The 22,721-nt window shown below is 40.9% G+C and overlaps 1 protein-coding gene across 3 annotated transcripts in view; it reads left to right on the plus strand.

Annotated features, from left to right (window-relative positions):
* Nucleotides 1–22,721, plus strand: part of RALGAPA2 (Ral GTPase activating protein catalytic subunit alpha 2) — a 331,873-nt gene that overhangs the window by 156,967 nt on the left and 152,185 nt on the right. For all 3 annotated transcript variants that reach the window (XM_077282789.1, XM_077282788.1, XM_077282790.1), the window contains 5 exons: nt 2,126–2,245; nt 9,822–9,880; nt 10,798–10,906; nt 20,039–20,149; nt 21,903–21,971. In XM_077282789.1, coding sequence (XP_077138904.1) covers nt 2,126–2,245; nt 9,822–9,880; nt 10,798–10,906; nt 20,039–20,149; nt 21,903–21,971 — 468 coding nt within the window. The remainder of the gene's footprint in view (nt 1–2,125; nt 2,246–9,821; nt 9,881–10,797; nt 10,907–20,038; nt 20,150–21,902; nt 21,972–22,721) is intronic.

Genomic DNA, 22,721 nt, shown 5'->3' on the forward strand with positions numbered 1-22,721 from the left:
CAAACCAATGTGCTGTTATTTTCTGGCAGTCCGATAAATAATGAATGGAGCTGATGTATAGATGCAACGCTCTGCGAAGGCACTTTGTCAGCATCGGTGGGGTTAATAAAAGTGGGGGGGATAAGGTAACTTTATTTCTGTGGATAGGTGATGTGTTTCTGACTGGACCTACATCGTAAACGAGATTTGGATAGTCACAAAATATGATGCACTTTATGGCTATTTTGGGAATTTTTAATACTATTTTGGGCAGTGATTGTACATTATTTCTACCTTGTACCTCTGTAAATTTGTGGGCTCCCTGATGTTCTCTTCCTACATCAACTGTAAAGAGTCTCAAAAGGGAGTAGGGAAGCACGGCATACATCATATTTGGCCTGCTTGCTTGGTGTACGTTTAACCTCCGTTTAGCAGGAATATCTTTCATAATCAGCTTTCATTTTCTGATAATTGTTTTTCGGTACATGATTATGGAAAGCCCATCTTGTTTAACAGTTAAATGGATCTTAGAATATCACCAAAAAGTTAATTTATATCAGTTCTTCAATACAAAAGTGAAACTCATATATTATATAGAGTCATTACACAGAGTGATCTATTTCAAGTGTTTATTTCTGTTAATGTTGATTATGGCTTACAGCCAATGAAAACCCAAAAGTCATTATCTCAGTAAATTAGAATAATTCTCAAAAAACACCTGCAAAGGCTTAAGCATTTAAAAAGGTCCCTTAGTCTGTATCTATTGGCTCCACAATCATGGGGAAGACTGCTGACTTAACAGATGTCCAGAAGGCAGTCATTGACACACTCCACAAGGAGGGTAAGCCACAAGAGGTCATTGCTAAAGAATCTGGCTGTTAACAGAGTGCTGTATCCAAGCATATTAATAGAAAGTTGAGTGGAAGGAAAAACTGTGGTAGAAAAAGGTGCACAAGCAACCGGGATAACCACAGCCTTGAAAGCATTGTTAAGAAAAGGCCATTCAAAAATTTGGACTGCTTCTGGAGTCATTGCTTCAAGAATCACCACACACAGATGTATCCAGGACATGGGCTACTAGTGTCGCATTCCTTGTGTCAAACCACTCATGACCAATAGACAACACCAGAAGAGTCTTACCTGGGCCAAGGAGAAAAAGAACTGGACTGTTGCTCAGTGGTCCATGGTGTTATTTTTCAGATGAAAGTAAATTGTGCATTTAATTTGGAAATCAAGGTCCCAGAGTCTGGAGGAAGAGTGGAGAGGCCACAGTCCAAGCTGCTTGAGGTCTAATGTGAAGTTTCCACAATCAGTGATGGTTTGGGGAGCTATGTCCTCTGCTGGTGTTGGTCCACTGTGTTTTTTCCAGACCAAAGTCAGTGCAGCCATCTACCAGGAAACTTTAGAGCACTTCATGCTTCCCTCTGCCGACAAGCTTTATGAAGATGGAAATTTTATTCTCCAGCAGGACTTGGCACCTGTCCACACTGCCAAAGTACCAATACCTGGTGTACAAACAACAATATCACTGTGCTCGATTGGCCAGCAAACTAGCCTGACCTTAACCCCAAAGAGGAAGATGAGAAACCAGACCCAACAATGCAGATGAACTGAAGGCTGCTATCAAAGCAACCTGGGCTTCCATAACACCTCAGCAGTGCCACAGGCTGATCACCTCCATGCCACACCGCATTGATGCAGTAATTGATGCAGAAGGAGCCCCAACCAAGTATTGAGTGCATTTACTGCACATACATTTCAGTAGGCCAACATTTCGGATTTTAAAATCATTTTTCAAGCTGGTTTTATAAAGTATTCTAAATTACTGAGATAATGACTTTTGGGTTTTCATTGGCTGTAAGCCGTAATCATCAACATTAACAGAATTAAACACTTGAAATAGATCTCTTTGCTTGTAATGACTCTATATAATATGAGTTTCACTTTTTGTATTGAAGAACTGAAAGAAATTAACTTTTTGATGCTATTCTAATTTTGTGAGACTCACCTGTAGTTCAATTTGGTATTTATTATGTGCGGTTTTCCTGTGCTTTAAAATGCCTTTAATTTATATTGATAGATCACTGTAATAATCCCTATACAAAAGCTTTTATTGCATTTATTACCAACCTGCTATATCTCCTAGGCGCCACGTCTGGAGGCACAGATCATTTTGGGTTCCCTTGTTTGCTACCCCAACATTTATAAGGACCTTCTGTTGCTGGAATCGACTAGTGACATCATCATAGACAACAAAGACATTAAGGTAGGAATCACCATTACATTTACTGTCCTAATAATTGCAAATCATCATGAGTAAGGGTGCGGAGTCCCCCAGAAACGTGTCAATGTTTCGATCTAGTGACTCATGATGCAGATGGAGATGTGTTAATATTGAAGATTTTATAGAATTGAGCAGGCATTCTTCTGCCACATTCTGATCATCCTCGTCGGTCGCAGCAGCATTCATTCCATGACCCGCAAGGACTAGACAGCTGTACGCCCATCGCAACGCTTTTTTCTTTTTTATATAACTTTTCCTGTTTTATTTTCCATTAATTGCAAAGGTTAAAGAAATTTACTTTTTTTGTAAATGTAATTAATGTATTTTTACATTTTGTACATGTGCCAAGACAGATTTGTAAAAAGAGCATGACCCATACAATTTCTAAAATGACATTGTGCCATACAAGCGATAAAGCAGCAGGTATAGTAAAATCCATTGCCAAGATCAGCTAGGTATTGGGTTATCAGCTGGGTGCCATGTAGGGTAGTACTGTAAGGGCACAAGAAATTGGCACAAAAGAAAGGTTTTCACCATGACTAGTCCTTAGTTAAACCAGAGTCAGATCAAACAGTAGAACCATCAGGGATGTGCACCTTCAGACATCACATTCTTGATGTTAAAAGATGTAATGGGTATAAAAAGTACACACACCCCTGCTAAAATATCATGGTTTTTGTCATGTAACATTTCATACCAAGAAGCAGCATTTCAGAACTTTTTCCACCTTTGTCTAGTTGGGCCATTCCAAAACTTTGGTAGTCTTCTGGAGCAGCCATTTTATTGATTGAGAGGTAAGCTTAGGGATGTTGTCTTCCTGAAGGTGAAATTTCTCGTCATCTTCAGCTTTTTAGTGGAGGCCTAAAGGTTTTTTTTTTTTGCAAAATTTTTATTTGGAATCCTTCATAATTCCCTCCACTTTGAGTAAAGTCCCAGTTCCAACTTCAAAAAAACATCCCCAAAGCATCACCATTAGTGTTGAGCATTCCGATACCGCAAGTATCGGGTATCGGCCGATATTTGCGGTATCGGAATTCCGATACCGAGTTCCGATATTTTTGTGATATCGGAAATCGGAATCGGAAGTTCCCAGTGTATGGTTCCCAGGGTCTGCAGGAGAGGAGACTCTCCTTCAGGCCCTGGGATCCATATTCATGTAAAAAATAAAGAATAAAAATAAAAAATATGGATATACTCACCCCTCTGACGGACCCTGGGCCTTAGCGTTACAACCGGCAGCCTCCGTTCCTAAGAATGCAGTGAGTGTACAGGACCTGCGATGACGTCGCGGTCTTGTGATTGGTCGCGTGACCGCTCATGTGACAGCTCACGTGACCGCGACTTCATCGAAGGTCCTTCACTCACTGCATTCTTAGGAACGGAGGCTGCCGGTTGCACCGCTAAGGTCCAGGGTCCGTCGGAGGGGTGAGTATATCCATATTTTTAATTTTTATTCTTTATTTTTTACATGAATATGGATCCCAGGGCCTGAAGGAGAGTTTCCTCTCCTTCAGACCCTGGGAACCATCCAGGATACCTTCCGATATTTGTGTCCCATTGACTTGTATTGGTATCGGGTATCGGTATCGGCGATATCCGATATTTTTTGGATATCGGCCGATCCCATCCGATACCGATACTTTTGAATATCGGAAGGTATCGCTCAACACTAATCACCATGCATCATTGTGGATATGGTGTTCTTTTAGTGATAAACAGCGTTTGCTTTGCACATACTTTTGGAATTCTGATGAAAAAAATGAACCTGGATGTAGACTGTGACTTTGGCAAAACACAGCTTGGCTTGTATGTTTTTTTATTGTAAGAAAATGCTTCCATCTTGCCAGCCTACCCCACAGAAGACCCTCAAACTCATAGTTATATATGCACCAAAACAAATAATAAGTTCACTGACTGTGGTGGACTAGAATAGTATTAAAATGTAGCCTGTGCATGTGTATCAACACAAATCTTTAATAAATCCTTCTGATGTACCTAGTGAATTTAGCAATGGGCGAAACGCGTCGAGGCCGTCTAATATAGGGTTTATGGACTGTATAATCATGCTCCATCATCTATGTTAGTGATGACTCACTAGCCTCTCAATAATTGTAAGGGGCAATGTGTGCGCTTGGGGGAGGTGTGTTAAATGAATGGATGAGAATATATTTGACCTCTCCATAGATCACATTCATCCTCCAATCTAATTGGAGTTGCTATTTAAGCAGTTTAATTATTAAGTAACTTATTAGATAGAATAGACCCTAGGTAATACTGGTGAATTTAGACTGGTGTTACTAAATTGTGCAACAGTATCTAAAGAAAGAGTATTTTTGGAGGGAATATACTTAGTCCCAGTATACTAGATACTTTATTGATAAACAATCCAATCTATGTGATAGGGCAATGTGCAATAGACTAACTCCTAAATGAGTAATGCACGTTATACCTCTATGGGGTTCTGTATCAAATTCTCAAAAACTCTTTGATACAGTCATATGTAGGTAGGATGTGATTTTCTAGTGAGTATCTCCCTGTAGGATGTGTAATTGGGCTGTTTCATTACCACTCTTAGTTGTGTACTAGTATCCACAATATGACCCTGATATGTATCTATTAGGGCGGCATAGTGGATAGACTGCAAATGAGCACGGTGGATACGGTGAAATAATTTTCATAAGAAATTAAAGGTTACATTTTAATACTATTCTAGTCCACCACAGTCAGTGAATTCACCCTACCCCACATGCCAGACATGTGAAAAATACTGAAGATTTTTGTCACATGCAGTACACAAAGAGTACTTGACAGAAATCCCTGCAGCTCCTTCATTGTTGCTGTAGGTTTCTTGGCAGCATCACAGGACATTTTTCTTCCTGTCTTTTTATCAATTTTTGAGGGACGTCAAGTTCTAGGTAATGTCACTTTTGTGCCAAATTTAAGCCACTTCTAGATGAGGTTTCACAGTATATCTCATGCCTTTTGTACCCTTCTCCTGGCTGTTGACTTTCAACAATTACATCCCTTTGCTGTATTGTAAGCTATTTACAGACCATTGGCTTTTGCTGTACAATGCAACTAATGTCAGGAAAATCCTACTATAGCAGCAAAACTTTATGTGGGGTTAATCAGAATCACTGTAAATGTGGACACAGGTGTGCATTAACTACAATATAACATGAGTCTACATGTGACTGGCTAATTCTGAACTCAACCACATCCACAATTATAGCCGTGTTCACACCAATGCAAACACATTACTATAGTTTTATTTTGATTTTTTTCCCCCTCAAAATGACGTCCGCTTTTTTCTCAGTGGATTTGTAGAGATTGTGGATGACATTGAAGATAGAAAAAGTTTTGAAATGATTCTTCTTGATATGATTTTTTATATATACAGTACAGACCAAAAGTTTGGACACACCTTCTTATTTAAAGATTTTTCTATATTTTGAGTATGAAAATTGTAAATTCACACTGAAGGCATCAAAACTATGAATTAACACATGCGGAATTATATACTTAACAAAAAAGTGTGAAACAACTGAAAATATGTCTTATATTCTAGGTTCTTCAAAGTAGCCACCTTTTGCTTTGATGAGCTTCAAGAGGTAGTCACCGGGAATGGTCTTCCAACAATCTTGAAAGAGTTCCCAGAGATGCTTAGCACTTGTTGGCCCTTTTGCCTTCACTCTGTGGTCCAGCTCACCACAAACCATCTCGATTGGGTTCAGGTCTGGTGACTGTGGAGGCCAGGTCATCTGGCATAGCACCCCATCACTCTCCTTCTTGGTCAAATAGCCCTTACACAGTCTGGAGGTGTGTTTGGGGTAATTGTCCTGTTGAAAAATAAATGATGGTCCAACTAAACGCAATCCGGATGGAATAGCATGCCACTGCAAGATGCTGTGGTAGCCATACTGATTCAGTATGCCTTGAATTTTGAATAAATGGCCAACAGTGTCACCAGCAAAGCACCCCCACACCATCACACCTCCTCCATGTTTTACGGTGGGAACCAGGCATGTAGAGTCCATCCGTTCACCTTTTCTGCGTCGCACAAAGACACACTGGTTGGAACCAAAGATCTCAAATTTGGACTCATCAGACCAAAGCACAGATTTCCACTGGTCTAATGTCCATTCATTGTGTTCTTTAGCCCAAACAAGTCTCTTCTGCTTGTTGCCTGTCCTTGTAGCAGTGGTTTCCTAGCAGCTATTTTACCATGAAGGCCTGCTGCACAAAGTCTCCTCTTAACAGTTGTTGTAGAGATGTGTCTGCTGCTAGAACTCTGTGTGGCATTGACCTGGGCTCTAATCAGAGCTGCTGTTAACCTGCGATTTCTGAGGCTGGTGACTCGGATAAACTTATCCTCAGAAGCAGAGGTGACTCTTGGTCTTCCTTTCCTGGGGCGGTCTTCATGTGAGCCAGTTTCTTTGTAGCGCTTGATGGTTTTTGCCACTGCACTTGGGGACACTTTCAAAGTTTTCCCAATTTTTCGGACTGACTGACCTTCATTTCTTAAAGTAATGATGGCCCCTCATTTTTCTTTACTTAGCTGCTTTTTTTTGCCATAATACAAATTCTAACAGTCCATTCAGTAGGACTATCAGCTGTGTATCCACCAGACTTCTGCACAACACAGGGAACACCTGTGAAGTGAAAACCATTCCCGATGACTACCTCTTGAAGCTCATCAAGATAATGCCAAGAGTGTGCAAAGCAGTCATCAAAGCAAAAGGTGGCTAGTCATGAAAATACATATACAGAAAAATACAGAAAAATCTTTAAATGAGAAGGTGTGTCCAAACTTTTGGTGTGTGTGTGTGTATATATACACTCACCGGCCACTTTATTAGGTACACCATGCTAGTAACGGGTTGGACCCCCTTTTGCCTTCAGAACTGCCTCAATTCTTCGTGGCATAGATTCAACAAGGTGCTGGAAGCATTCCTCAGAGATTTTGGTCCATATTGCCATGATGGCATCACACAGTTGCCGCAGATTTGTCGCCTGCACATCCCAAAGATGCTCCATACAAGGCAGGATGGATCCATGCTTTCATGTTGTTTATGCCAAATTCTGACCCTACCATCCGAATGTCGCAGCAGAAATCGAGACTCATCAGACCAAGCAACGTTTTTCCAATCTTCTACTGTCCAATTTCGATGAGCTTGTACAAATTGTAGCCTCAGTTTCCTGTTCTTAGCTGAAAGGAGTGGTACCCGGTGTGGTCTTCTGCTGCTGTAGCCCATCTGCCTCAAAGTTCGACGCACTGTGCGTTCAGAGATGCTCTTAGGCCTACCTTGGTTGTAACGGGTGGCGATTTGAGTCACTGTTGCCTTTCTATCAGCTCAAACCAGTCTGCCCATTCTCCTCTGACCTCTGGCATCAACAAGGCATTTCCGCCCACAGAACTGCCGCTCACTGGATTTTTTTTCTTTTTCGGACCATTCTCTGTAAACCCTAGAGATGGTTGTGCGTGAAAATCCCAGTAGATCAGCAGTTTCTGAAACACTCAGACCAGCCCTTCTGGCACCAACAACCATGCCACGTTCAAAGGCACTCAAATCACCTTTCTTCCCCATACTGATGCTCGGTTTGAACTGCAGGAGATTGTCTTGACCATGTCTACATGCCTAAATGCACTGAGTTGCCGCCATGTGATTGGCTGATTAGAAATTAAGTGTTAACAAGAAGTTGGACAGGTGTACCTAATAAAGTGGCCAGTGAGTGTATGTATATATATATATATATATATATATATATATATATATATATATATATATATATATATATATATATATATATATATATATATATATATATATATATATATATATATGTATGTATATGTGTATGTATATGTGTATGTATATGACCTGGCACTTTAGCATGTGTGTGTGTAGACTTGCCGATTTTATGTAGTAAATGAATAATAAGAAAAGGAGGGGTTCCACTGCTTGATTATAAGGAACGAGATGTATACAGTCTAAAATATATTGCATGTTTTGGTGGAGTACTCCTATTACAGTCTATTTCTATTTGAAGAGGGATCATTCATCTGAAATGCCTTATGTTTTAGACAAAAATTGTTTCCTATTTTTTGACAGAATAAGATCGTTGAGACCCCAACCAATCACTTTAATGAACTAGCACAAAACTTCCATTACTTTTCACTACACGACCACTTGCAGATGAGTTCAACTAAACCAATGGTGGAGCTCGCTGCCCTGCCACTCCATACATAGTTTATGAACCCGATTGAACCATCCGAGTGCTGTACGTCACTGTCAGTCTTATAGGCTTTGAATGGAGTTCATTGTCCATGTGTGACCTCCTTTCCAATAAATTTAGATTCCCACTGAATGACCTGTAGTGGTCCCACTGGTGGAGCGGTATTGATCTCACTAATATTATTTGTGAGGAAAACCCTTTCATGCGGTTTCCAGTTTTTGTTTTCTGTATTTATTTTTTTTAGTAAAACAGTTTTTTAATCTAAGGTGTCTTCTTATTTAAGTTCTCCTACCCTATTAGATTTCTGTTCTTTATCAGAAGTTCCACATTTTCAACATTTATTCCATTGACATCTGATTAATTACTTTAAATGCTGTGTATACCTTTGCAGAGAGATTTTTTTTACTTCTTAAACTCAAATATACCGTAAGCAATTTTCTAAAATAGCCTTTCTTAAAAATCTGTCATTTTAGTGCAGCAGACTGTCTAAATATCTGACCGTCTGAGTGATATGCAGAAGGTTTACAAATCCTTAGAGCTCCTTTTCCTGCTTCTCCCCTTCCCTTTCTCTTGTTTCTTCCCTCCCTGCTACAACAAATAACAGCAGGGAGAGCAGGGCATTGTAAAGATTTCTGTAATGTGTAGAGCTGAGCAACCATCTACACCATCTGAGCAATCAAGCTGTAGATAATGAGGAAAGTGCATGAAGAAGAAATAAGTGCAGGATAGAAGCTGTGCTGAAATCTACTAATGAAGACGGCAGCACCCTGCTGATTTATAAACCTCATATTCAACCTATATTACCGGGAGAGACACTCGTACAAGTGAAAAATCTGAAATTCTGATCAGATTGTGAACTGTATATCTGGGAGGGAATAAAGATTTCATACTGAAACTTTGGCCAATATTATTATCTAACGGTAACAACTACCATATGTAAAAACAGATAGAAAAATAAAATCATGTTTGAAGGTGTCCATAGTGTTAAATAACTTTTATTTACCTTCCAGTAATAGTGATTGTTTGATTCCTACTGAATGGCATTATCTCTGCACTGGTAATTTCATATTGGCTGCTCCTCCTGATACCTCCCCTTTTTGTATTAATCCGTTTTGTTTTCCTGGAGTCTCCAGGCAGACGGGCTGCACATATGAGATTACCCGTACTTAGGTGGCACTTTTTTAATTTAGTGGTAACTAAGGTCCTGATGATCTGAGTGTAATAAATACATATAGCTCCAGACAGGTGACGGATTTTGACTTTTCCTATTTTGTGGCTCGGACAATACCCAAAATATTACTGATGTTTGTGTTCTGTTTAGCGTTTTCTGGTTGACATTTTGCTGAAGAATGCCAGGGAGGAGCTGAACGAAGCATCCAGGTAAAATTATACAAGGTCACATTGATACTGAGACTTTTCCTAATCTGACTTTCTCTAGGTTCTCTGCTGATCTGAGAGGCACTGGGTGCATTCTCATGTTTTTTAAATTGGATTTTTCATCAATGTAAAAGTAGACTTATTAGTCAATCCTAAATCACAGTAAAGGTCAGAGGTGACAATGTTTTGTAGCCCTATAGGTTGTAAACTGTAAATTAGGGCCCCCATACACAATAGATGGCTCTGCCGACTCCTTCATTGCCGAGCACTCCTGTGTTCTCTGAGAGCCACTGCCAAACTTCTGGTGGTTGTGTATATCACATAGACCAAAGGCAGACATGTCAGATCCTGCTCTCCACAGACCTCACCAGTCGGGGGAGTCTGGGGGCCCCATACACATGAGACTGTCTGCCAAACCCCCCGATATAGGCCCTCAGTCAGCTGACGTTAGTCTGAGTATGGGGGCCTGTAGGCTCTGGTCTCACACATAAGCCCCTGTATAGGCCTACCACTCCAAGGTGCCCACCCTCCTAATGTGCCCCTCTGTATAGGGAAGCGTAGAGTGAAACAAGCTGTGCTGATACATACTAGCTTTTATTCTAATGGATGTGATATTTGGTACACGTTTGGTACGTAAGACGATGTCTTTGAATGTCGGGGACTTTTTTAGTGCACACGCCAGTCCAGTCGTCATATTATTGATTGAGCACGCTGATAGATGATTGAATATTTAAAGCTTCCGATCTTAAAACTGCTCTAAATACCCTGTATGTGTACATGTCAGTAGTCTGTAGATCATTCTTTAACCCCTGCTTTTTTTACTATAAGACTCATTTAAAAAATATCCTTATCGACCAAGAACACCTGCTTCTTACCTTGTACTGTCCTGACTATTGGTAATGATATTTTTTTGTGTGAAGGTGCATTGCAATCTGTTGTCTTGGGATCTGGATCTGTGAAGAGCTGGTAGAGAATACCAATCATCCGAAGGTCATCGATGCAATTAACGTTATCGGAGTAACGCTAAAGGTAATGCACTGTTCTCTTCTAAGGATACAACAGATTACATACAAATACCGTATGTACTCAAGTATAAGCCAAGATTTTTAGCCCATTTTTTTAGGCTGAAAGTGCCCCTCTCGACTTATACTCGAGTCATTGTCCCGGGGGGGAGGGTCGGTGGGGAGGGGAAGCGGCGGCTGTGACATACCTGCTCCAGGCGTGGTCCCTGCATCTCCGTTGGTCTCCGGGCGCTGACAGCTTCTTCCACCATTGAGCGGTCACGTGGTACCGCTCATTACAGTAATGAATATGGACGCGACTCCTCTCCCATAGTGGTGGAGCCACATATTCATTACTGTAATGAGCGGTACCGGTGACTGCTCAACGCTGGAGGAAGCTGTCAGCGCCTGGAGAAGACCATCAGGAAAGCTGCCAGGGACCGTGCCGGGAGCAGGTGAGTATAATGGGGAGGGTGAGCAGCATTGCGTGATATCCACCTGTCCTCGTTCCACCGCCAGGCGCCGCGCCGTCTTCCGCGTCCTCTGCTGTGACGCTTAGGTCAGAGGGCGCGATGACGTGGTTAGTGCGCACTCTCTGCCTGAACGTCAGTGCAGAGGACGCGGAAGACACAGCGGCGCCCAGTGGTGGAACGAGGACAGATGAATATTGCAAGTGCCGGGGGCCTGAGCGACGAGAGGTGAGTATGTAATTTTTTTTTTTAATCGCAGCAACAGCATATGGAGCAAATATCTCTATGGGGCATCTTATGGGGCCATAATCAGCATTTGTGCAGCATTATATGGGGAAATATCTCTGTGGGGCATCTTATGGGGCCATAATCAACATTTGTGCAGCATTATATGGGGAAATATCTCTATGGGGCATCTTATGGGGCCATAATCAACATTTGTGCAGCATTATATGGGGCAAATGTGTCTGGAGCGTCTTATGGGGCCATTATTAACCTTTGTGCAGCATTATATGGGGCATATTTTAATATGGAGCATCTTATGGGGTCCATCATAAACTTTATGGAGCATTATACGGGGTGTATTTTGTATGGAGCATCTTATGGGGCCCATCATGAACTGTATGGAGCATTATATGGAGCTCCTGATTCAATATGGATATTCAAAAACACTTAACCTACTGATGTCTCAATTAATTTTACTTTTATTGGTATCTGTTTTTATTTTTGACATTTACCGGTAACTGCTGAATTTCCCACCCTAGGCTTATACTCGAGTCATTAAGTTTTCCCAGTTTTTTGTGGCAAAGTTAGGGGTCTTGGCTTATACTCCTGGTCGGCTTATACTTGAGTATATACGGTATATATCACTAGTAGCAGCTAAAAGACCATACAGTATGTACAGGGTGATGGGAGCATTCATAAGAACGCTAGTTCCTGACCATTGCCCATGTAAACGTGCAGACGAACGAGAATACACCCATTTATACGCTGATTGGGCTGTTTATACGTACACTTGTTGTCTGTGGAATATCAATCCATGTGATCAGGAGATGTGCAGACAACAATATGTATGGTGCATGGGGTCAGAACAATTGTATTCACCCCTCAACGCTCCATGACCTGCCATTACTGGAGAGTTTGTCAGATGCAAATCCACTCAAATGACTTTGTCCATCTCTAATTAGGATAGGTCACCAATGGCAGAACTAAACCGCATGGCAGCAGCCCCGCTCCTGCCCGCCTCAATAGATGCTGGTGGGCACTGCACAAGGCTGTGCCATTCGGTGCCGTTCATTATTTGCATCCTGGTGCCACCGCAGATACAACCAGCAGACTGATGTTGGTTCCCTGAGTCAGACCCCAACCAATCTGATATTGATGACAGCCTGCAGAAAGGTCAGCAATATCCTAATTTTGGGAAACACCCTCAATATGTGTTTTTTTGTGTGTAACTACTTGAGTTCAGGGAGGGAGACTCAGAATTCATCTAGTATTCTGTGCGTATACTGATCTCACAGAAGATCCGTTTCTCGGCGATCTTTTTCCTTGTGTACACAGGCATCTGCTGGTCATTAGTAGATGAAGCTGGAGGAAAGACACAACCTCAAAAACCAATGAGAGAATAAATAACTGTATGATTATTCACTGTAAGGAGAAAGGTATTGGGGGACAGCGTTTAATCACTGAATTTAAGTTTTTCATTCAGTGCTATTACTACAGGTGTATACATCTGGCCCCTCGCCCTGCAGTCTGCCTCTAATAACGTCTGTGAAATAATGGGTCGTCCTAAAGAGCGCACTGATACCAGCGTGGTCCTGTAATAGGACATCAGCAGTGTGACTAGTCCTTTCAGGACATTTCTTCCATCCTAAATATTCCACTATCTGCTGAGTGGTATAATTGAGAAGTGGAATCGTTTAGGAACCTCAGGAAGTCAGCCACGATATGGGGACCACGTAGAGTGACAGACCGAGGTCGCCAAGTGTTCCTGTAGACAGGGCTGTGGAGTGGGTAAGCCAAACCTTCGACAACTCAATGTCCCAGACTCCGAACCCACAGCCCTGGACACTACTGAGCATGTAGATAAAGTGCCACACAGATTCATCTCATCTACGACTCCACAGCACTGGTCACTACTGGGCATGTACATAAAGTGCAGCACAGATTCATCTCATCTCCGACTCCATAACACTGGTCACTACTGAGCATGTACAGAAAGTGCAGCACGGATTCATCTCCACTAACAGCCAAGATCCTTGGATCAGGAACAGAACAGACATTTATAGGACATTTCATAACTTTTTCTTAAATTATTTTGGAAACCTTTACAGCATATACAGCATTGTAGTACTGCACCCAAGTTATTATATATTGTCAGAATTGGTCTGTTTTATACCAACACCACCAAAATGGACACCGACTCCAGCTCCACTCCTCTGTAATTTTACCATGTCTCTACAATATATGAAGAGCAAACAGGCGGAAAAAAATCATGTTCTTATGTTAACACCCACAACGCAATAATATAAATATAAATATATATATATATATATATATATATATATATATATATATATATATATATATATATATATATATATAGTGTTGTGGGTGCTTACATTAGATCATGTTTTGTTTTGTTTTTTGCTTGTTTTTTATTTTATATCGTAGATTTATGGTGCAATGACTTTGCCTTCTCTTGTAGTAAATATATATGTAATCTTTCGTGTAGTCTGTGTATACAGTGGTCTCCGCACATCCGGGAGGTCTGTCCCATCTTTCCCGTCTTGCTCCTTCTAGGTGTCGTGTGCTTCTGGCACGGTTTGGTATTCTAGCATAGCACTGTTCTGCATTCTAGGAGCGCAGGTATTCGTCTGACAGTAAGCTTGCTGACTGCTTGCAATCTGCAGACCTGCGAATGCTGCTCTGGGCCAGAATATATTGAGCAAAACAACCAAATATTTATATATAAATGTTAATCTTTCACATGGAGGTGATAGGTGAGCGGACCCTTAACAAGACCCAGCGCTGCCATATCTGATAAGACATTCCCTGCTGTATTGTCAGCTTTAATTTATCTTTACAACATTTGTTTTTGTCTTTTTTCTATTTCTCTCTTTTTTCATTCTTTACACATATGCTAATGTCCTGATGCGTTCTATAAAGTATTTATTTTAAACTGCATTAAATGTGTTTTCCCGCCATTGCAAAGCACCATTGTATAGTGCAAGAGCCAAAGGCACTGTTCACTGCTGGGGTCCCAGATGGTAGACTCTTATGACCATAATGTTGAGACATATAATATTTTAAGTGGGAATACTCATACCCCCTCTTTTTAAGTTTTGAACTAATATGATTTTTACTTGTTAGTGGTTACCTTTATTTAATAAATCTGATATATAGGTAGTCCTTCCTTTGTTTTAGACACCCTAATATGCAGTTTGCTCGAAGTTTCAGATTTTTTTTTTCTTATGGAGTGTCTCTTCAAGTAATATAGGCTGGATATGAGATCTATGTGTAATCTTTTTTTGTCCTACACATATTTCTTTATATTCACTTTCCTTCTTATCTACAGTCTGTTTTTCTACCCTCCTGAGACTCTAATTATGTTCTCCTTTCTCCACAGAGATCTGTGCACAGCTTTCTGCTTTTCTCTGCTGTAATTTCTAAGACTGACACAATGGGGAGGGGTACAAAGAGAACATCAGAGAGTTGGACTTCTATCTGTTTAGCTAAAGCATTTTGCTTATAGACACTTCGCAGCAGCAAAATTGTAACTTTTAAAAAAGTTGATTTAAAGAGAACCTGTCAGTCGATTTATTGCTGTCCAAACTTTGGGAAGCATGTATCGGAGACCGTTTTCTCAATTACAGCCAGACATTTTTTTTCTTAAATACTTATGAGTTTCAGACAAAACACAGATTAAAGATTTGGTCACAGACCATAGGCAGATATGAGACTTGTCCAGCACGGCCCCTTGCTGGCCTCTGCCCACATCGCTCCAGGAGATGGACAGATCTTTCTCATGTGTGTACATCAGGAGAGACCTGTCAATCAACTAGAGCCGGGCATGGAGAAGCCGGCAGGGGCAGCTTTGTTTTCTCGGAAACACCGGAGCTATCGTGCAGCCAGGATCCCATTAATGGTCCTGAGGTTTCGGCAGCAGGAATTTAGAGACGGGTTCCCACTTTAACCCCTTCACCCCCGGAGCTTTTTTCGTTTTTCGCTCCCCTCCTTCCCAGAGCCATAACTTTTTTATTTTTCCGTCAATATGGCCATGTGAGGGCTTATTTTTTGCGGGACGAGTTGTACTTTTGAACGACATCATTGGTTTTACCATGCTGTGTAATGGAAAACGGGAAAAAAATTCCAAGTGTGATGAAATTGCAAAAAAAGTGCAATCTCACACTTGTTTTTTGTTTGACTTTTTTTGCTAGGTTCACTAAATGCTAAAACTGACCTGCCATTATGATTCTACAGATCATTATGAGTTCATAGACACCTAGCATGTCTAGGTTATTTTTTATCTAAATGGTGAAAAAAAATTCCAAAGTTTGCTAAAAAAAAAAATAAAAATTGTGCGATTTTCCGATACCCGTAGCATCTCCAATTTTCGTGATCTGGGGTCAGGTGAGGGCTTATTTTTTGCGTGCCAAGCTGGCATTTTTAATGATACCATTTTGGTGTAGATATGTTCTTTTGATCGCCCGTTATTGCATTTTAATGCAATGTTGCGGCGACCAAAAAAACTTAATTTTGGCGTTTTGAATTTTTTTTTCGCTACGCCATTTAGCGATCAGGTTAATCCTTTGTTTTTATTGATAGATCGGGCGATTCTGAACGCGGCGATACCAAATATGTGTATGTTTGACTTTTTTTTAATTGTTTTATTTTGATTGGGGCGAAAGGGGGGTGATTTGAACTTTTATATATTTTTATTTCTTTTATATTTTTAAACACTTTTTTTAAAAAAGATTTTGGCATGCTTCAATAGCCTCCATAGGAGGCTAGAAGCATGCACAACTTGATCGGCTCTGCTACATACAGGTGAAGTACAGATCACCTCTATGTAGCAGAAATGCAGGTGTACTTTGAGCGCCAACCACAGGGTGGCGCTCAAAGCAATCGGCCATCAACAACCATAGAGGTCTCAAGGAGACCTCTGGTTGTTGTGGCAATGCACCGATGACCCCTGATCATGTGACGGGGTCAGCGGTGCGAGCACTTCCGGCCGCGCGGCCGGGAGCGCTAGTTAAATGCCGCTGTCAGCGCTTGACGGCGGCATTTAACTAGTTAATGGGCGCGGGCGGATCGTGATTCCACTCGCGCTCATTGCGCGCACATGTCAGCTGTACAAAACAGCTGACATGTCGCTGCTTTGAGGTGGGTTCACCGCCGGAGCCCACCTCAAAGCGGGGGATCTGCCAGCTGACATACTATTCCGTCAGCTGGCAGAAAGGGGTTAATTATGAAGCAAATTAAAAATAAAATCTTTCCAAAGATGTACCCGTTTATTAAAGTATTATTATATCTTCTTCAACTCTGAACTTGAAACGGGGTTTACCAAGATTATAAATCCATTCTGTGTAAAAGATTTTGGAAAAAGAAGCTTTTTAAATGCAATTCATTTTGAGAAACGCCTCATTTCTCTATGGCAGACTTATCTATATGGCCCGATTGGTTGTCGGCTTATGTGCTGCTTACAGTAACTGACTTCAGCTCTGGTCGAACATGCGCAGAGGCTTTCTGTAGTAAAGGGGTACGTGTGCAGAGACCGGGGAGCGCACACAACTGTGTAGCATTCTTGACACTGCGCCGAGGACAAATGGGCGCATTCATATGAAGGAGATGGCTAGTGTTGTTATATTCAGTGACTGTGTAACCCCTGGCCCGTACCTCGCAGCCACACGGCTACATAGAGGGGTCTGACGTGGGCATGCGCAGTACAGGCCGGTGGCCGCATACATAGTCTCTGTGCGTTCTCGGCCATATAACAGCGCTGTCTGCCTCCTTCGTAGGACCGGGCCGATTTATCCTCTGAATAGTGCCACGAACACAACTCAACATAACCCGGTTACTACAGAAAACCTCTGCACATGCTCGACCACCGCAGAAGTCCGACACTGGGATGACAACTTGTTAGTAACAAATAAGACCGTGCGTGATCTGCTTATGGAGGTGAACCTGCAATGCAAATAGTAGGCATTGTTGAATATAAATGACATCTGAAAATATTGTTCTTCCAAAATCTCTTCCTCAGAATGGATTTATTATCGGGATAAAATCCCCTTTAATCTAGTCTCCTCTACAGTCGGAGCTGCAGTATCTTTTTGCCGTGTACCATTCTCATTCCTGTTAGCGCTTATCCTTCATCGTTAAATGTGTCAGATGAGTGTAGGTTGTTAAATATCGTAATCATTTTTATAATGACTTTGGAAGCCTGCTGTAATCTGGACTTCTCTGCTTCAAATTAAAGGACAATTTGTTTTTCACTAGTAATAGAGTATGTTCTAGTGATCGGAGGCTGCGGTTTATACTGTTACTTGCCATCTTTTTTTTTTTCTTTTTGGTTCTTTCTACCATAACAAATAGATAACAGCAGCTTTGTGGAGCTGTCATACTCTCCTGTTAGCATTCCCTACTGCTTTCTAGCTCTGTTGGTCTTCAGCACCATGGACAGCTCCGGTTATATTGTCAATGCCAGTTGTGTACAGCGCAAGCATCTGTGACCTGTCTTCTTAGCTGTGTATTTGTATGGAGTAAAGGGGGGAGGGGGAGTATAAACTAGAAATATTATAGCTATATATTTGTATTTTACTATAGATTACTAATGTGTTAATCTGCCCATATCTAATTCACTGATAAATGCACCTTAAATTCCTATTACTGCAGCTATACCTCTTTTACTCTACGGAGGATAGTAAAAAGCTGATGGCTGTTGGGAGCACGATTTACTTAGGGTTGTTGTGAATAGTGAAAGCTGATGGCTGTTGGGAGCACAATTTACTTAGGGTAGTTGTGAATCGTGAAAGCTGATGGCTGTTGGGAGCATGATTTACTTAGGGTAGATGTGAAAGCTGATGGCTGTTGGGAGCACGATTTACTTAGGGTAGTTGTGAATAGTGAAAGCTGATGGCTGTTGGGAGCACTATTTACTTAGGATAGTTGTGAATAGTGAAAGCTGATGGCTGTTGGGAGCACGATTTACTTAGGATTGTTGTGAATAGTGAAAGCTGATGGCTGTTGGGAGCACTATTTAGGATAGTTGTGAATAGTGAAAGCTGATGGCTGTTGGGAGCACGATTTACTTAGGGTATTTGTGAATAGTGAAAGCTGATAGCTGTTGGAAGCACGATTTACTTAGGGTAGTTGTGAATAGTGAAAGCTGATGGCTGTTGGGAGCACTATTTACTTAGGATAGTTGTGAATAGTGAAAGCTGATAGCTGTTGGAAGCACAATTTACTTAGGGTAGTTGTGAATAGTGAAAGCTGATGGCTGTTGTGAGCACTATTTACTTAGGATTGTTGTGAATAGTTAAAGCTGATGGCTGTTGGGAGCACTATTTAGGATAGTTGTGAATAGTGAAAGCTGATGGCTGTTGGGAGCACGATTTACTTAGGGTATTTGTGAATAGTGAAAGCTGATGGCTGTTGGGAGCACGATTTACTTAGGGTAGTTGTGAATAGTGAAAGCTGATGGCTGTTGGGAGCACTAGTTACTTAGGGTAGTTGTGAATAGTTAAAGCTAATGGCTGTTGGGAGCACGATTTACTTAGGGTAGTTGTGAATAGTGAAAGCTGATGGCTGTTGGAAGCACGATTTACTTAGGGTAGTTGTGAATAGTGAAAGCTGATGGCTGTTGGGAGCACTAGTTACTTAGGGTAGTTGTGAATAGTTAAAGCTGATGGCTGTTGGGAGCACGATTTACTTAGGGTATTTGTGAATAGTGAAAGCTGATGGCTGTTGGGAGCACGATTTACTTAGGGTATTTGTGAATAGTGAAAGTTGATGGCTGTTGGGAGCACTAGTTACTTAGGGTAGTTGTGAATAGTGAAAGCTGATGGCTGTTGGGAGCACGATTTACTTAGGGTATTTGTGAATAGTGAAAGCTGATGGCTGTTGGGAGCACGATTTACTTAGGGTATTTGTGAATAGTGAAAGTTGATGGCTGTTGGGAGCACTAGTTACTTAGGGTAGTTGTGAATAGTGAAAGCTGATGGCTGTTGGGAGCACGATTTACTTAGGGTATTTGTGAATAGTGAAAGCTGATGGCTGTTGGGAGCACGATTTACTTAGGGTATTTGTGAATAGTGAAAGTTGATGGCTGTTGGGAGCACTAGTTACTTAGGGTAGTTGTGAATAGTGAAAGCTGATGGCTGTTGGGAGCACGATTTACTTAGGGTATTTGTGAATAGTGAAAGTTGATGGCTGTTGGGAGCACTAGTTACTTAGGGTAGTTGTGAATAGTGAAAGCTGATGGCTGTTGGGAGCACTAGTTACTTAGGGTAGTTGTGAATAGTTAAAGCTGATGGCTGTTGGGAGCACGATTTACTTAGGACAGTAGTTGTGAATAGTGAAAGCTGATGGCTGTTGGGAGCACTATTTACTTAGGGAAGCTTTCTCAGTTTTTTAATCCAATTAATTTTACTATCCTCACATTTTATTTCATGATTTTACTTTCTCTACAGTTTTCCAACAAAACCGTTGCCCAGGTGGCCTGTGATGTGCTTCAACTTTTAGTTTCCTATTGGCGAGAACTTCAGAACTCCGATTTGCCTTTGTGTAGAAAGATCACAGAGGTGGGTTATTTCTGTATATTCGGTAATGGAGAAGTGCATGTGTTACAGGGGTATAATGTTTTCTGCCAATGAAACTTCTCCATTGTATAAAACATTATGCAGTTTCCTGATCTACTTTGTGCATTAATTCCCTAACTTGCTGTCATTACATTCTAATGATTATTTCTTTCCAAAGACTAAAATGCTTAGTTATGAGACAAAGCTCTAATGACTGTAATGTATTGAACTCTGTGTGATCATTATATAACTAGGACGGATATTCATCAACTGGATGAAAGTGGGTTAATGGATACCTACGGAGATCTTGAGGATCACGGAGAATTGATACAAAAAGAATGTTATAAAATTACATACTGAATATGTTTTATATACTGAAATCAGAATGTCTTTTACTGTGAGGCTGTGATTGCATTTCATCTGTCGGCAAAAGCCAGTGTACTCAGAGACTTCAATAGCCAAAACTATTCCTCAAGAGTGCCCTTTTGGTTATACCTATTGGCCGGTGTTCTTTTCTTTTTGTAAATCTCCACTTGCCTAATCTGAACTAATTTCAAGTTCCTGATTGTCTTTTTTTCAGGACCCCGCTCAAGCCTGCCTGGGCATAACAATCCCAGCAGTAGTTATAGGCACAGTCGTAGTCGACTGAATTGCTGTCCTATTACCCCAACATCAGGGCTTATCTTTTGTGAAATGTATGAGGGAAATTAGTAGATATTATCTGCGCTGCTGAACAAATGAAAATCCAGACGTACTGATGCAAAGGAATTGTGGCTTTATTCAATGCTTTTTGAAGTCTCTGTGTGACTTCTTCCTCAGAAATACCACACCCGTATGTCTACAAAATGGGAGGAATAGAGCTAATCAACAGCATGTGTAAAAGATTTGGGTATACTTAAAGAGCACAGACTGCACATGAGTCAACAGTGCGATGCAGCAGCAAAAAAGGCAAACACGGTTCTGGGATGTATTAAAAAAAGCATAGAGTCTAGGTCGCGTGAAATAATTCCTCTCTATTGCTCCTTGGTCAGGCCTCATCTGGAATACTGTGTGCAGTTCTGGGCACCACATTAAAAAAGACATTAAAAAACTAGAGCGCGTTCAGAGAAGAGCAACCAGGATGGTGAGCGGACTGCAAACTATGTCCTACGAGTAAAGGTTACAGGATCTGTGAATATTTAGCTTGTAAAAAAGAAGGCTAGGAGGAGACTTAATAGCTGTCAACAAATATCTGAAGGACTGTCCCAGTGTAGAGAGATCATCCTTATTCTCATTTGAAAGGGAGAAGATACAGATTGGATATTACAAAAAGCTTTTTGACAGTGAGGGTGCTCAATGAGTGGAACAGGCTACCACGAGAGGTGGTGAGTTCTCCTTCAATGGAAGTCTTCAAACAGAGGCTGGACAGAGATCTGTCTGAGATGGTTTAGTGAATCCTACATTGAGCAGGGGGTTGGACACAATGACCCTTGAGGTCCCTTCCAACTCTAACATTCTATGATTTTATGAAATATGCAAGGAAAAAATCTCACTCATTTTGCTGGTAGTGTTAAAAGCTGTTTTTTTTCCGCAGGAAAGAGCTCCGCAAATGAGCAAACCCTAAGACCAGTCACAAAGTGTTACGTGAAGGTTTAACCTTTTAAATACAGGCTGCACTGTGTAATATATTGGTTGCTTAAGTAGTCACATGTCAAATGTTTCCATTGTTACAGTAAGTTTCATTTGTCAGCAATGTGTTTTCCAATTTCTCTTGTAGATTTTGGTAGCAACTATTTCATTCCTTCTGCCAAGTGCGGAGAACTCGTCAGTGGAAGCAGATAAAAAGGTAAATGTCTCCCTGTAGCAATGTCTGGCATGGCTGTATTCATTACGGGGATACATATTCAGAGTCCTGCTATTGTTTGCCGAGGGTAGAAAGGGGAATAACCGTTCCTGATGTGTAAACTGTTTATTAGGTAATGGTTCACCATAGCATGACATACTTGATTATCTATATTTTTGTTTTTCTGTAAAAGTGTAGCGTAATCAGGTGATATTGGATAAATGCATGTAAGCCATTTCTGATACTTCTGATACATTTCTGGAAAGAAATCAGTAAAAAAAAATCTAAATTCCTGTTTTAATTATGTCTAGGTTAAAGCAAATGCAACCTTTCAAAGGGATATTGGGGTCTCTAGACTTGAACTTTTTACTTTTAAGGAATTGAAAATTTGTGTCTAGCAGAAAATTCTGCAAGGGGCGGACGGTTTTGAATGGATAGAAGGCAATAAACTGTTAAATTGTGATTAATATAAATGAAGTATAACACATTTTCAATAGGGTTTATTTGAAAATGCTGATCGGCTCCGCTTCTTTACGTATCTCCATACACAGCAGAATGAGTTACCGTAATAGTAAATCCATCAGTGAAGTATTCTGAAGAATTTGTAATTCTTACTTTTTTTTTCCTGGAGTCGTCTAAGTTGTTTAAAACTGTATGTATCGGCTTAGAATAACTATGGCTGTAGTGGGATTCTCGGACCAGCGAATTATTAGGATGGATAACCGGTATCGGATCGATGGGGTGTTTCCCTAC

This window comes from Ranitomeya variabilis, chromosome 2 (genome assembly GCF_051348905.1).
Source record: "Ranitomeya variabilis isolate aRanVar5 chromosome 2, aRanVar5.hap1, whole genome shotgun sequence".
Lineage (NCBI taxonomy): Eukaryota > Metazoa > Chordata > Amphibia > Anura > Dendrobatidae > Ranitomeya > Ranitomeya variabilis.